This window comes from Rhinatrema bivittatum, chromosome 2 (assembly GCF_901001135.1).
Source record: "Rhinatrema bivittatum chromosome 2, aRhiBiv1.1, whole genome shotgun sequence".
Lineage (NCBI taxonomy): Eukaryota > Metazoa > Chordata > Amphibia > Gymnophiona > Rhinatrematidae > Rhinatrema > Rhinatrema bivittatum.
Window position 1 is genome coordinate 730,323,441 of NC_042616.1, and position 14,112 is coordinate 730,337,552.

At 41.8% G+C, this 14,112-nt stretch overlaps 1 protein-coding gene across 3 annotated transcripts in view; it reads left to right on the forward strand.

Annotated features, from left to right (window-relative positions):
- ZFPM2 (zinc finger protein, FOG family member 2) overlaps nt 1-14,112 on the forward strand; it is a 1,143,438-nt gene that overhangs the window by 509,640 nt on the left and 619,686 nt on the right. For all 3 annotated transcript variants that reach the window (XM_029591865.1, XM_029591867.1, XM_029591866.1), the window contains one exon: nt 3,112-3,236. In XM_029591865.1, the coding sequence (XP_029447725.1) occupies nt 3,112-3,236 (125 nt within the window). The remainder of the gene's footprint in view (nt 1-3,111; nt 3,237-14,112) is intronic.

Here is a 14,112-nt window from a genome sequence, read left to right on the forward strand (position 1 = left end):
ACTATGATACTACTTAAATAGGCACTGTCTTATAATTTATAGCTTGGCACTTAAGCTTCAGAAGTTTTAGAACGCTATTCAGACGCAAAGAGATCCTATTGCCATTCAAACAGGAGGGTGTCGAAACACTGAATAATGTCAGCTGTTGGTCACCCTCCTGTTTGAATGGCGATAAGATCCAGTTGCATGTATATAGTAAACACTTGCATAAGAAAAAGGCATGCAAAGGAGTTTTTCTTTTTTTAAAGGACATAAAGAAATACCCCTAAAAATTAAGGGGTAGATTTTAAAAAAGAGCGCGATCGCGTACTTTTGTTCGCGCAGCAGGCGCAAACAAAAGTACGCTGGATTTTATAAGATACGCGCGGCTATGTGCGTATCTATCTTATAAAATCCTGGATCGGCACGCGCAAGGCTGCCAATTTTGGGCAGCCTGCGTGCGCCGAGCCGCGCAGCCTGTCTCCGTTCCCTCCAAGGCCGCTCCGAAATCGGAGTGGCCTCGGAGGGAACTTTCTTTCGCTCTCCCCTCACATTCCCCTCCCTTCCCCTACCTAACCCACCCCCCCCCGGCCCTATCTAAACCCCTCCCTTACCTTTGTCCCTCGATTTACGCCTGCTAGAAGCAGACGTAAATCTACGCGCGCCAGCGGACTGCTGGCACGCCGTCATCCGACCTGGGGGCTGGTCCGGAGGCCTCGACCACGCCCCCGGGCCGGCGCCACGCCCACGGTCCCGCCCCTGAAATGCCACGTCATTCTACCCTGCCCCCAACACGCCCCCTTAAAAAAACCCCGGGACTTACGCGCGTCCCGGGGCTCTGCGTGCGCCGGCGGCCTATGCAAAATAGGCACGCCGGCACGCGAGGGCCCTGCTTGCGTAAATCCGGGCAGATTTACGCGAGCAGGGCATTTAAAATCCGCCCGTAAGGATATATCAGAATGACATTAACAATATTCAGTTTGTCACATTTAAAAGGATATTTATTCTATAAGCCAGAGCTTTCCAAACTTTTCATGTTGGTGACACACTTTTTAGACAAACATAATTTCGTGACACAGTAATTCAGTCTACCAGCAAACCAGAAGTTAAAGGTTAAACGAACAAAATGTATTTCAACAATTTATGTATGTTTCCTTAAATATATACATAAATAAAATGTTTCACAACACAACCTATCTCATAATAAATATTTGCAGGCTTCCACTTCCTCCATGCTGATCTCGTACATTGTGAGATCGACATAGAGAAAGTGCTACTCTTGCACATTCATAAAGATTACATGTGCCAATCACTAAAAAGTAATTTTTTTTTTTACCTTTGCTGTCTGATCTTAGTTTTCTAATCGGTTGGTCACAGGCTTTTTTTTCCACCTTTCCTTTCTTGTTTTTTTGCCAATTCCTTTTACAGGGTCTTTTTTTCTATTTCTTTTCTCTCCATCTGTCTTCCCTCAAACACACAATCAGGTTCTCATTCTCACACGCTATCTCACACATTCTCACACACACAGGCTCTCACTCACATGCAATCTCACACATCCACAGCTCTCACTCTCACATGCCTCTCTCTCATACATACATACATACTGTCTCTCCTCTCTCGTGCACATGCTGTCTCACTCTCACACACACAGGCTCTCTCACTCCTACATGCTCTCTTGCTCAAGCACAGGCTTTCACTGGCACATGCTGTCCCTCTGCACGGGTTGCCGAAGGATGGGCTCTTCAGAGGCCCTGATCTTCCCTGGCCGTGACATGGGATCTGCAGCGGCCCTGCTATCGGGTTTCCTCCTCTTCTCGGGCTGCCGCGACGTGGGATCCGCAGCGGCCCTGCTATCGAGTTTCCTCCTCTTCTCGGGCCGTCGCGACGTGGGATCCGCAACGGCCCATTAATGCTGCTCTTCTTCTGTACGCAGCAGATGCTCCTCCTCCTTCCTGCCCACGCGGCTCTGGCAACGTTTTTCTTCCAGGGCTGCACAGGCAGGAAGGAGGAGGAGTGAACGTGACCCTTTTCTTCGGGCCGTGGTGATGTAAGCTCCACCACTGCCCGCCGATCTTCCTGCTACAGTTCCCTGCTTCCGCCGGCCCTGTGGACCGGGCGACACACCTCCACACTACAGGCGACACACTAATGTGTCCCGACACACACTTTGGAAAGCTCTGCTATAAGCCATCCATGTACTTGTTTTTTTCCCTGGCAGTATCAGAAGTTGCATTTGTATATTTTGATCAGAATATATTATTTATTTGGATTTATTACCTGCCTTTTTGAATAAGAAATTTACCCCGAGTAGGGTGATTTATGTTCCAACTGTTGTGACTAGTCAGTCACTTCAAAGCAGATTCATTCCAGGCTGTGTAGCCATTTCCCTGTCCTCAGAGGGCTTAGAGTCTAAGTGCCTGCTGTGCTAATGTTTTTTTCCCCCCCCCCCTTCTGTTTCCATGGGGAACAGCTTAGTAAATCAGGCCCCACGTTTGTGCCTGAGGCAATGGATGGTAAAGTGATTTGCCCAGAGAATGTCAGCAGGATTTGAATCCTGGCTTCCCTGGTTTACAAACTGTTGCTCTTACCATGGGGCTACTCCTCTACTTTCTTCTAGCTCTTTAAAACATTATAATAGTGGTGATTAGCATTCCTGTGTTTAAAAAAACAACAGTGTAAACAAGTTAGTCCTAGCAGCTTCAGTCTCTCCCTGGCACGATAGAATACAGAGGTTGTTAATCCAATGCCCTGTTCTAGTTTACAGCGTTCATATTTTACCTCCTCTTCCCACAGCAGAGGAAAGAGTCAGAAAGAATGGCTATTGTACTGTACACAGACTTAGCAGATAGCATAAATGTGTCCTCAAAATAGCTGTGTGAAAAGAAAGAAAAAGGACTGTACAAGCAGCATTTGAATATTTTATTATGAAGAAAAGGATTTGCTGTTGGGTTTTTTTTTTTTTTTTTGCATATGGCTGACAGGATCAGTTGTTATTCAGACAAGCATAATTAAATCTCAGTCATTGAATAGGGAGCACCCTGTTCTTGCAAAACATACACAAAATGGGAGGTGAATGCTGTTCAGGGCCAAACCAAAAATACTCTGAACATGCCTTGTGTTCTACCTCTGCAGGAGAGTTGGAAGTGTTCCAGAAGGATGGGGGACACAGAATTCAGTCTCGGCAGCAGCTTCCGGTTGGAACAACTTGGGGGCCTTTTCCTGGCAAGATGGATCTGAGTAATGATAGCAGCACCTTGGTAGGTGGCTACTTTGAGCCTGCTGGTCTTCTAAGTGCTTACTTTGTCATCTGTAGGGATTAGCCTTTGCTACTTATCATCACCTCAGGATAGTCCTATTTTTGGCTTTCACAGTCAGTGCTGTTCACATTAGTTGTACTAAATTGTAAAGAACAAAGACAGTGATCGATAAGAAAATAATGCAAGGAACATCTGAGTTGGAGTTTATTCATATGGATCCAGCTTTACATATGGAACCAGCCTATGATGTTTTCATATTTAACAACAGAATCTATGATTGCTTTTTCTTTTTTGATACACTGTCAGAAAAAAAATATGATTTATAGCCAGTCCATATCCAAGACAATGTTGCTGTAAACTTATATAACTGATGTATGCATGTTGATCCAAAATGACAGGAAAAAAAAGTGAAAACTTAATGAGAAACAGTAATAATTGTGTGACTTGAATGGAAGGAAGAAAGATCATCACAAAATTAGACTTTAAATTAGACCATGAATTAATATTTTATGAGAATGTTATATTGTACAGAAGTTAAAAAATCTATAGATACATCATTTTAGTTTGAATGTCAAGATTCTTCCAGAATAGCAAAGTCTGCACCTTATTGCATGTAAATTCATAATGCTGGAGGAGAGATTTAAGTTGGAAATAATACAGCATGGTATTTACCTTGAAAAAACATCTCTATAAAGGACACGTTGTTTAAGGTGACCCTAATTATCCTATACAGTCTTGGAAAGGGATGCATAATTCTGGTCGTTGAGGGCCTCAGACTTTTCTGGGATTCGGGATGTCTATAATTAATATTTATAAGATATTACAGATAAATTGTGCATGCATTTGGTTTAACTAGCTGGCTAATTCATGCATTTCAGTTACTTTGATAACTTTTTCTTGAGGTCCAGGGTTGTATAACTTTGGTCTGGAATCTCACCTTAGACCCATGAGGCCAAGAGTTACGTACACCTGGCCTAAGACATGCCGGATTTGGGAAATATCATCTCTATACTGTACATACATAAAATTTATCAATGAAAAAAGACTACTGTGATATCCTCTACGTAATCATTCTAACGACTCTAGGGTTGGCATACTTCCCTGGTCATGTCCTCACACTAGGAAGATCATCTGGATAAAGTGACTTGCCCAATCTCACAAAGAGCAACAGTGGGATTTGAAGCCTGGTTTCTATGAGCTGTAGCCCACTGCTCTAACCACTAGGATTCTCCTCCACTCTAATGCAAAAGTATTTTTTTTAAATTTTATTTTGTTTTCTCATTTTTGTTTTCATTTTATTTATTTGAAACAGAAAAAAGAAAAAGTCAGGTCCCTGACTCACCATGAAAAACAAAACAAAGCTCTCCTCGGTTCTCTCCCATACGCCCACCCCTACCCAGGACCCTCTTACCCCATTTATTTATCCTGTCTTCATGGGCATAAGTGATCCCTATTCGTTCTTGCTTTGCCAGTGCTGAAATTGCAAATGGCACCAGGAGACCTAGGCCAGCACCATTGTTAATGTCCACCATTCAAAATGGTGCCAGGTTATGAAAGAAATGAACAATGGTGCTAACTCCAATCTGCTGCTGCTGCTGTCATTGGCAAACAAGGGATTGCTTCTGCATTGTGAAGACCTAACATTAATAAATGGGGTGGGAGGATCCAAGAGGGTGGGTGGAGGGGGCCACAGTGGAGGGCCCAAGAGGGTTTTTAGTTTAGTTTGCTGCTGTGTGGTTACCCTAAGTTTTTCAAACTAAACAAAGGAATTTGAACAACATGTTAATGTTTTTTCTTTCATTTTGCATTAAAAAAATAAATGAAAAGAAATGGGAAATCTTATTCAAATTTCCCATTTTCACTGGCTCCCCATTAACTCGAGAATACAATACAAAACCTTATCCCTCATACATAAATCCCTAGTGAACAAAAACACGCAATGGCTTCACGAACCACTCCTCCATCAGACCTACATGAACAGCATACCAAGGAACCCTCCAGTTACCTGCCCTGAAACTCACCAAACTCGCCTCCACTATGAAGAGAGCTTTCTCAATAGCAGGTCCCTCAACATGGAATGCCATGCCCGCTGATCTCCGCACAGAATCTTGCACAGCAAAATTTGAAAAGAAACTGAAAACTTGGCTTTTCAAACAGGCCTTCCCCTAACCCTTCCACACTTCACCTCCACAGGATACAGAACTATAACCATTTTTGCCAGTCCCCTAACCCTTCCACACTTCACCTCCACGGTATACAGAACTATTCCTCCACTAAACTCCGATTTCCAAATGGTACTTAGTCAGGTCTCCCTTCCATTTTATTTCTCCTCCCTCCCAACTTTATGTAATGCATCCCATATGCATTACCTGTTTACCCGGTTTCCCATTTTTCATTTTTCCTGTTTCCCAGATAGTCCATGTTATTGATTAATTGAAGTTTATTTTATTCTTTTGTATTCCATGTACTCGTTGTGCCATGCATTTGCCTTTCTATCTCTATGTTCCTTGTAAACCGATACGATGTGAAAACGGTTATCGGTATATAAAAACCACAAATAATAATAATAATAATAATAATAATTTCAAAGGAATGCATATCCCTTGTGTCTGAAGTGTGAGCCAGCATCTTTTGTGTTTAGTTTGTTTTGACTTCAGAGTATGAGCATGCTCACTGTAGTTGCCTTAGTTAAATTCCAGATATTTGTAATATTTGTTTATTTATGTATTTAACATTATTTCTAAGTTGCTGTATATCAAAATATTAGGTGGCAAACAAAATAAAACATTTTTACTTATTTCTTTATTTGATTTATATTCCACCTTCCTGCCACTTCAAAGTGGACTACATTCAGATACTATAAGAATATAATCAACATACAACAGAAACAAACCAAGGAATGGTAAAATTAAATAGATCTTCGGTAAATAGTAAACCCTTTTTCCTTTTATTAAATGATGTTAATCAGGGATCAGCTCGTATTGAATCAGGGATGATATTCCAGATGGTAGGCTTTGTTATTGAAAAGACTTGTTTTCTTGTCTCATATAGTTGAGCGACGTGATGTAAGAGGATGTCCCACAAATTTGAACTTTGTAACCTCAGCTGCGGAATTGGTGCTGAGCACAATTCATAAGCAGCTTTCTCATTATGCACTTTAAAACCAATGGGCTAGATTTTAAAAGAAGCGCGTGTGGCCTACATGTGCACGCACTACCCGGCGCGTGCATATGTATGCTCAATTTTATAACATGTGTGCTCATGTTATAAAATCGGGGGTCAGCGCGTGCAAGGGGGTGTGCAATTGTGCACCTTGCGCATGCCGAGCAGCGCTGCTTTCTCCTGTTCCCTTCCCCCTAAACTGACCTTCCCACCCCTTCACCTAACCTTTCCCCCCATTAGCCCTACTCTAACCCCCCCCAAAATTATTATCTTACCTTTTGCGCCTGCCTTTGGACGCTCTATCAGAGGCCTCTGGCCTTGCCCCCACCCCACCCACAGACCGCTCCGTCCCCACCCCCAGACCACCTCTTTTGTAAAGCCCCGGGACTTACATGAGTCCCGGGGCTTTACGTGCATCACTAGGCCTTTTTAAAATAGGCCCGGCATGCGTAACCCTTTTAAAATCTGGCCCAATACCAAGATTTTAAATCTGATGAACTAGTAAATTGAGAACTAATGTAAAGAGTGCAAGAAGTGAGACAGATGCAGTCACTGACTCATACCCATCAATATCAATGCAGCAATATTCTGCAAAACTTGTAAAAATCATAGACAACCTGCTATATAATGCATTACAGTTGTCCAACCCTGAACCTCACAATGCTTGCAAAGCTGACCGAAATTCTTGAAAGTTAAAAAATGGCTTAAATTGTTTCAACATACGGAGTTTATAATAACCAGTGAGTTACTGCCTTGATCTGTCGAACGAACAATAAAGTGGAATGAAGAATAATATCTAAGCTCTACACGGTTGAAGAAAAAGGGAAAAACGAATTCCCTATTTGAAGAGAGGAAAGAAGATCCAAAGATGTGAACCTAGACAGTACCACCAATTCAGTTTTGCCCACATTTAATCTTAATTGGTTTGCATACCTCCAACTATTTATGCTTGTAATGCAGGTATTTACTCTACATAATGTTTCAATAACAGAAGAGGAAAATGGTACTGCAAACTGAATACCATTGTGTAGAGACAGTAGGTCACATCAAGATCTGCTAAGATGATCTGCAGAGATGATCTGCAGAGATGACAAAACCTTGAGGCAGCCCTGTCTCTACAGCAACCCAAGAAGAAGAGGTCTGTCCAATTCTCATCTAGTGAAAATGACCAGTCAAAAAAGACCAAAACTATTGCAAAAATATACCAGTGATATCAAATCAACTAAACAACTCAACAAGATCTCATAAGCAATAGTGTCACATGCTGAAAATAGGTCAAGAAGCACCAATATGTACATTTGACCACTGTCAAACCTCTTAAAAAAAAAAGTCAACACTAGAAAGAAGAAGAGTTTTGGTGCTGTGGTGGAGGTGAAAAGCAAGTATCTCATTTTGCTCAATTAATTATTGAAGCAGCTTTAGGACTATTGCCTTGGTTATCTTACCAAGAATGGTAGTGACGAATTGGGACTTTAGTTGAAAAAAAGATTGATCAAGATTAGGTTGCTTGAGAAAGGGTTGAGCCGAAGCACATTTCAGTGTTGCTGGTAAATATCCAGATGACAGTATTTTGACAACCCTTGCAATAATCTCACTGAGCTCATTTTGGAGTACTGTTAGTATCACTGAAGAGCAGGGATTCAAAAAGCAAGATGTGTTATTACATTGCTGTCACACTCTGAAATGTCTGCTGTAAATTAGTTATAGTGCATTTGATCATCATATATAGGAGCATTGGAGTAACAGAAAACTGAACTCTTGAATCACACATTTTGTGACAAAAATACCATGCACGTTCCTCACAAATGATAGGGGGGGTTGCTGGACAAAACCAGTGTTATCAAGACTGGATTGATTACCGTAAGATAATATTTTGAGAGTGACCCTGCGTATCAGGAAAGGGAGAATGAGCATCATGTAGAATGTGATGTAGTTTATATGTAATTGTGATACTGAGCAGAGATCATCCTTAAAGGTGATTAGAGGTGGCATATGTGATCTTTTTTTTTTTTTTTTTTAAATATGACGTGATTATTTTTTATTGTCAAACGTAATGGTAGATTTTAAAAACATAGGTGCGCGCCTCCATGTGCACGTGCTACTCGGTGCGCATGTTATAAAATCTGGGCCGGTGCATGGAGGGGGGGGGGGGTAGATTTGGCTAGTTTACATGCGGCAACAAGATCGGGCCTCCCCCAGTTCCCTCCCAGTCCACTCCAATTAAGTAGCGGACTGGGAGGGAACTTTCAAACCCCCCTACCTACCCTCCCTCCCTCTTCCCCTCTCTTCCCCGATCCCTTTTCAGGGCATAACTTTTTTTATTTTCGTTGTTTCAGAACTTACGCCAGCTCCTGATCCGGTGTAAGTTGCACACACCAGCAGGCTGCCGGCGTGCGATCCCCCGGCACAGCGGCAAATGGCCACTGTACCGGCCGCCTCTAGCTCTGCCCCTCCCTGCCCCTTTTCTTGGGCCCGGCACTTCTGCGTGTAAGGGGAAGTTACGGGCGTGGCCGGGCCTTGCTCGCGCCGTGTGCATCTTCAAAGGGGCCCGGCCACCCGTGTAGCCCTCGTTTTCCCTGCACGCAGGGGATTTAAAATGTAGCCATTAGTGAATAACTGGACAGTCTCAATTTTGGATAGATAAAGTCCTTACTAAACCACATTAAAGGCAAAAAGGATGTATGACCAGGTAACATAACAAAACAAAGAAACTAGTAATACAGATTTATTTTCAGTCAAGTATTTTTATATGCACAATAAAATCATAGCTATATGGTGTGATAAGACTTAAAGGAATATTTTGTGTTTGATCTTCCTAAATTGTGTGGTGATGTTCGGATTTCTTAAAGGAAACTTTTTCTCTTGAGTTTGCTATATCTAACACGGGCTGGGTGAAAGTTTGTCATATAAAACACCGAGTACTACTGAATCTGTTTTGGCACAGATGTCTTTATTTAGTTAAACAATGAGACCAGCACCAAAACAGGAAATTTTATAAATTATTTTCTGCATGTTCAATAAAACATAAAAAGAGGTTTGTTAATGGAAGCTGGCCAGAATTCACTCACTGAGTCTAAAGGTGGCACAACATATATTATTATTTCAGAGTGTTTCTTCTAAAAGTGGTATATCTAGTGCAGTGGCAATCTCTTAAAGAAATCACTTTTCTGACAAATTGTTGTCTGGTCCAAATGTATAGTTCTACTTTATAAGTATAAAATTGCTTACAGATCCAAATCAATTTCTATATATAACATCTTCTTAAATTACGATATATTAAACAACTATGAGGGTAATTTTCAAAGGGACTTCTGCAGATAAAGCTGTTCCTTCAGAAATGGGTCTTTAGAAATTGCATGAATGATACATGCAAAAAGTATTTGCATACACACTGTACTTTTACATGCATAGGGGAGAGATGTTTCGGGGGGAGAGATTGGGTGGGGTTGGGACTTACGTGCATTCTTTAAGATTTTTAAGAGGGTAATTTTATTAACCATGCGCAGTTTGGAAAAGTCTAAGCTTTCCATGAACACTCAGACTATAGCCCAAATTTTCAAAGTGAATTTATGCGTATACATTTGCTTTGAAAATTCAGTCATAATTGGCCTGGTATGTGCAAGAATAACATGCATAAAGTTACAGCTCCTCTTTCTAGGGTAAAATTTGCGTGGGTTAACATACATGCATACTTTTTAAAATTAAAAAATGGAGGTAATTTTTCAAAAGGATTAATACACATAAAAGGGTTTTGAAAATTGCTATTTGTATTCACAGATCTCCTTTGAAAAATTACTCCATAGAATTTTCAAAAGGTTTTACATGTGTAAATGGACTTTGCGCACATAAATGGACTTTTGAAAATTGAAGTATCTGCTTCTTTTGTGTATGTAACTCCTTTGAAAATTCACTCCTATGTACATAATTTTCAACTCCAAAGCCTCCCTCTTCATCTCAGGAATGCCTTTCTCCAGATCATGTCAAAATACCTGTGTTACCGGGTTATTCACTTGCTTTAATATGCACTGAGCCTCGGGCTATTTTCCAATAGGCATTTTCATACATAAAACTTAAGGCCTCATTTTCTAAAGTATCGCAGGCCTGCGATACTTTAGGGAATGAGGGGCGGGGAGCTGAAACGGGGGGCGGGCCTGTGCTAGCCGGCAGCGATCGCACCGTCGCGGTGCAATCGCTGCCGGTTTCGCACCCAATAGCGCCACCATAGAAGGTGTAGCTATTAGGCGCGAACTCGGATGCGAAAAGGGCCTTACCTTTTCGTCGTCCATGGCGTCTTCGCGGAGTCGGACCCGGTGACACAATGACTCCTCCTCTTCTGGGGCCGACTCCGCCCCCATTTTGGTATCGCACGCGATAAGGGACTTTTCGCGTGTGAAACGTTCCTTATCGCGTGTGAGCCACCTGGAAAATAAGGCCTATAGTTTTATGTATGTAAATGGCTCTGAAATTTAGCCTTAAAAGTATACACATACATTTTCTTGGCAAAACTATGCACATCAATTAGCTTCTGTCAAATAATAGCATAACGTGATGAAATAGAAAATCTTCCACAAATATATATTGATTCTAAAGTGCTAATAACAAACCATTCCTAATCAGATCAAAGTCCTTACAATGACAAAAGATATCATCTTAGAGATACCTCAGCAATTTGCCAAGTGGTCTGGAGCTGAAAGTAGAAGGAATGTTCTTCGATTTGTTTTAAATGAGCTACTTGCTAACTTCATGGAGTGCCCCCTGGTCCTTCTATTATTTGAGAGAGTAAATAACCTTTCATGATTTTGAAGACTTCTATCATATCCCCCTTCAGTTGTCTCTTCTCCAAACTTTCTTCATAGCCTTTCTTCATAGCGCAGCTGTTCCTTGCCCCTTATCATTTTGCTCACCCTTCTCTGCACTTTCTCCAGTGCAGCTATATCCTTTTTGAGATGTGGTGACCAGAACTTCACACGGTATTCAAGGTGCGGTCTCACCATGGAGCGATATAGAGGCTAGGGATGTGCAGAAGGAAAACATTCGTTTCGTTTCATTTTGCTGGGACCCAAATTCATTTCATTAGTTTCATAGGAGGGAAAACCAATTTGTTGATTAGTTTCATTCGTTTTTCGTTTTGCCATTAAAGTCAATGGGGGAAGTATTTGCAGCCTATTTTTGGCTGCAGAATTGGGGTTTTCTTATCAATTCTGATGAAACGTCTGGGGAGCAATCATTAGAACGAGAAAAGAGCTCCAAGGTACTTAGACTGTGGCAAAGTGGCACCAAAGTAACATGAATAGCCAAAGGCACTTTAAAGGGGTAAAAGGGTACCAGAAGTGTCAAAAGTACTTTAACAAGTTGGTTGTAAGTCAAGACTATTTTTTCCATAGGAAATAATGGAAATACTCATAGGGCCAGATTTTGTAACCTATGCGGAGGGGATCCTGAATAAAGTTGGTAGGCTTCACTTCCAGTTCACTAACTAGTTGGCTGGGCTTACCTCCAGGGTTATTATACTGGGATTTTGTACCTTTTTCATGGGAGGAAGCCTTGAGAGACCCCTAGGTGTTGCCTGGGTTCATGGCACAGGGAACCCAGTTCTTAAGGGGCCAGGGTAAGGAAGACCTGCCCCTCTTCAGGGACCAGAGGTATGGTGGGGACCTGGTTCAAAGAACCTTCTGGTATTTGTGGACTCTGTTAAGGGAAAAGATTTTGTTAAAAAAGCTGCTGGGAGGAAGCTTTATGCTGCCCCTTCCTACCTGAAGAGCTGCTTGCTCCTCAGTTGATCCCTTCCAACTTGGGATATGATAAATGGAAAAGATAGTGAGAATGAGAGAGAAAGAGAGACACCTAACTGTGAGTAAAAACACCTGAACAACTATTGACGACACTGACTTGGAGTCTTCAGCCTCTGGTGAGAGAGGATTTGGGCTCTTTGTGCAGAGACTGTGAATTATCTAATTCTACCAGATTTGGATGGGTTTTCCTGTCCCAACAAAGGATACCGAGGCCACCTGGTGGCCTCACTTAGTCAAGCCCCAGATGATGAAGGTTTCCCATGTCCTGGTAATAAGAAACACTTGCACAGATAGAGGAAAGGACTGTAAACAGGAAAACCATTTGTTGTGTTGGGAACTGAGTTTATCGTGCCATATGTCATCTGATTCACCATACCGCACTGTCTTACAAGCACAATTGTGGTGTCATAGGATGCAGTCGGTATGGTGCAGAGCTCCTTTGGAAGAAATTCATTAACTGATCTGCTGGCAGGATATGACAAATATTATGTACTAATCAAAGCTTTCCTGCATCTATCTTAGGTATTGCTGCCAGTGGAGATACAAACATAGTAGAGAAAGGCCTAGACTTAAAAGGACCCGTAATATGCCCCAATTCTTTTTCTCCTTCCAACTTCTTCATCACAACATCTGGCATCAACTGAACTGATACAGAATTAGCTACCCCATTATTCTTGATATGCCCACAGAAAAGAATAACAAAGCAAAACTCAAATCCCTCAGGCAGTAACTTGGCATCCTGTTTCTTGCCATACATTTGTAACCACAGTTTCATTGCTTGAACCCTATACACCATGGAAGCTCACTGAAAAGCATCCCCATCATTTATTCTGCTGTCCACCACCAAACAGTCCTTGCTTTCCACACTTAAAAACTGGGTTTTTGGCAGTACAGTTTGCATATGCATGACAAAATTTGCAATCTGAAAAGGGGCAGATTTGAAATCTGTTAAATTTCCAACACACTTCAGGATCACTGGCATGCTAGCAAACTGGGCAGCTGCAGCTGATCCAGTGCCCATGTGCCCATTGTCCTGTCATGGGCACATTGGCACCCTGCCTTTTCCCTCAACTTTTGACTTGAATGGACCTGACTCCTCTGTATTATATGTAATAACCATAGATTTATATCTTGCATACCCAAAAGCTTATTATTTTATCTCTAAATTTTTCTCATAATTTAATCAAGCCCAAACTTCTAATTTTTGATAAGTTTTCAAAATTGCATAACCATAAGCCAGCATTGGTCCGTATTACACCAGATCATATCCATCTCCCCTCCATAAAGATTCACCAAACAGAAAAAAGGCTCTCACCCAGTTGATGATATTTCTTGTATTCTCCTTTTTCCCCCGAACTCCTCATCCCGCTTTTTCATCTTCTTTGCCTCCCCTTATTTCTTATATCCATCCAATAATTTAAATATATTTATGTACCCGTGCTTCCTAATCCTTTTTCTCAGTAATTGAGGTACATACTCCCATAATTCAGTTAATGTAACCAATGCTGGTTGTTATACCATATTAAATTCCCTGACCTCCCTACCCTCCCACTACCCAATTGACTCCCACCTTCACTCAATAGGTACTCTTCTATTACCATTCTCCATAGCCCCTTGCCTACTATACTCACTCCCCAGGGAGAGAATTGTTCCTGTCTCCATCATCAGACTCCCGAGTGCTGCAGACACCCTTCTGACTTTCTGTCAAAGCTTCTGCAATGCAAGATCTACTGCTTTCCAACACTTCACCAGATATAGCTATCACCTGCTGAGCTGAATGTCTCTCCCCCCTTAACCCAGACCTTCTTGTAATACCAACTGATCCTAAAGAAGCTGACCCATTACTGCCTCTGCTCACCTGTCTCATGGTCCTCACTCACATCGGCTCCAGTAGCAGTAAGGCCATGTCTGCACACTTGCCT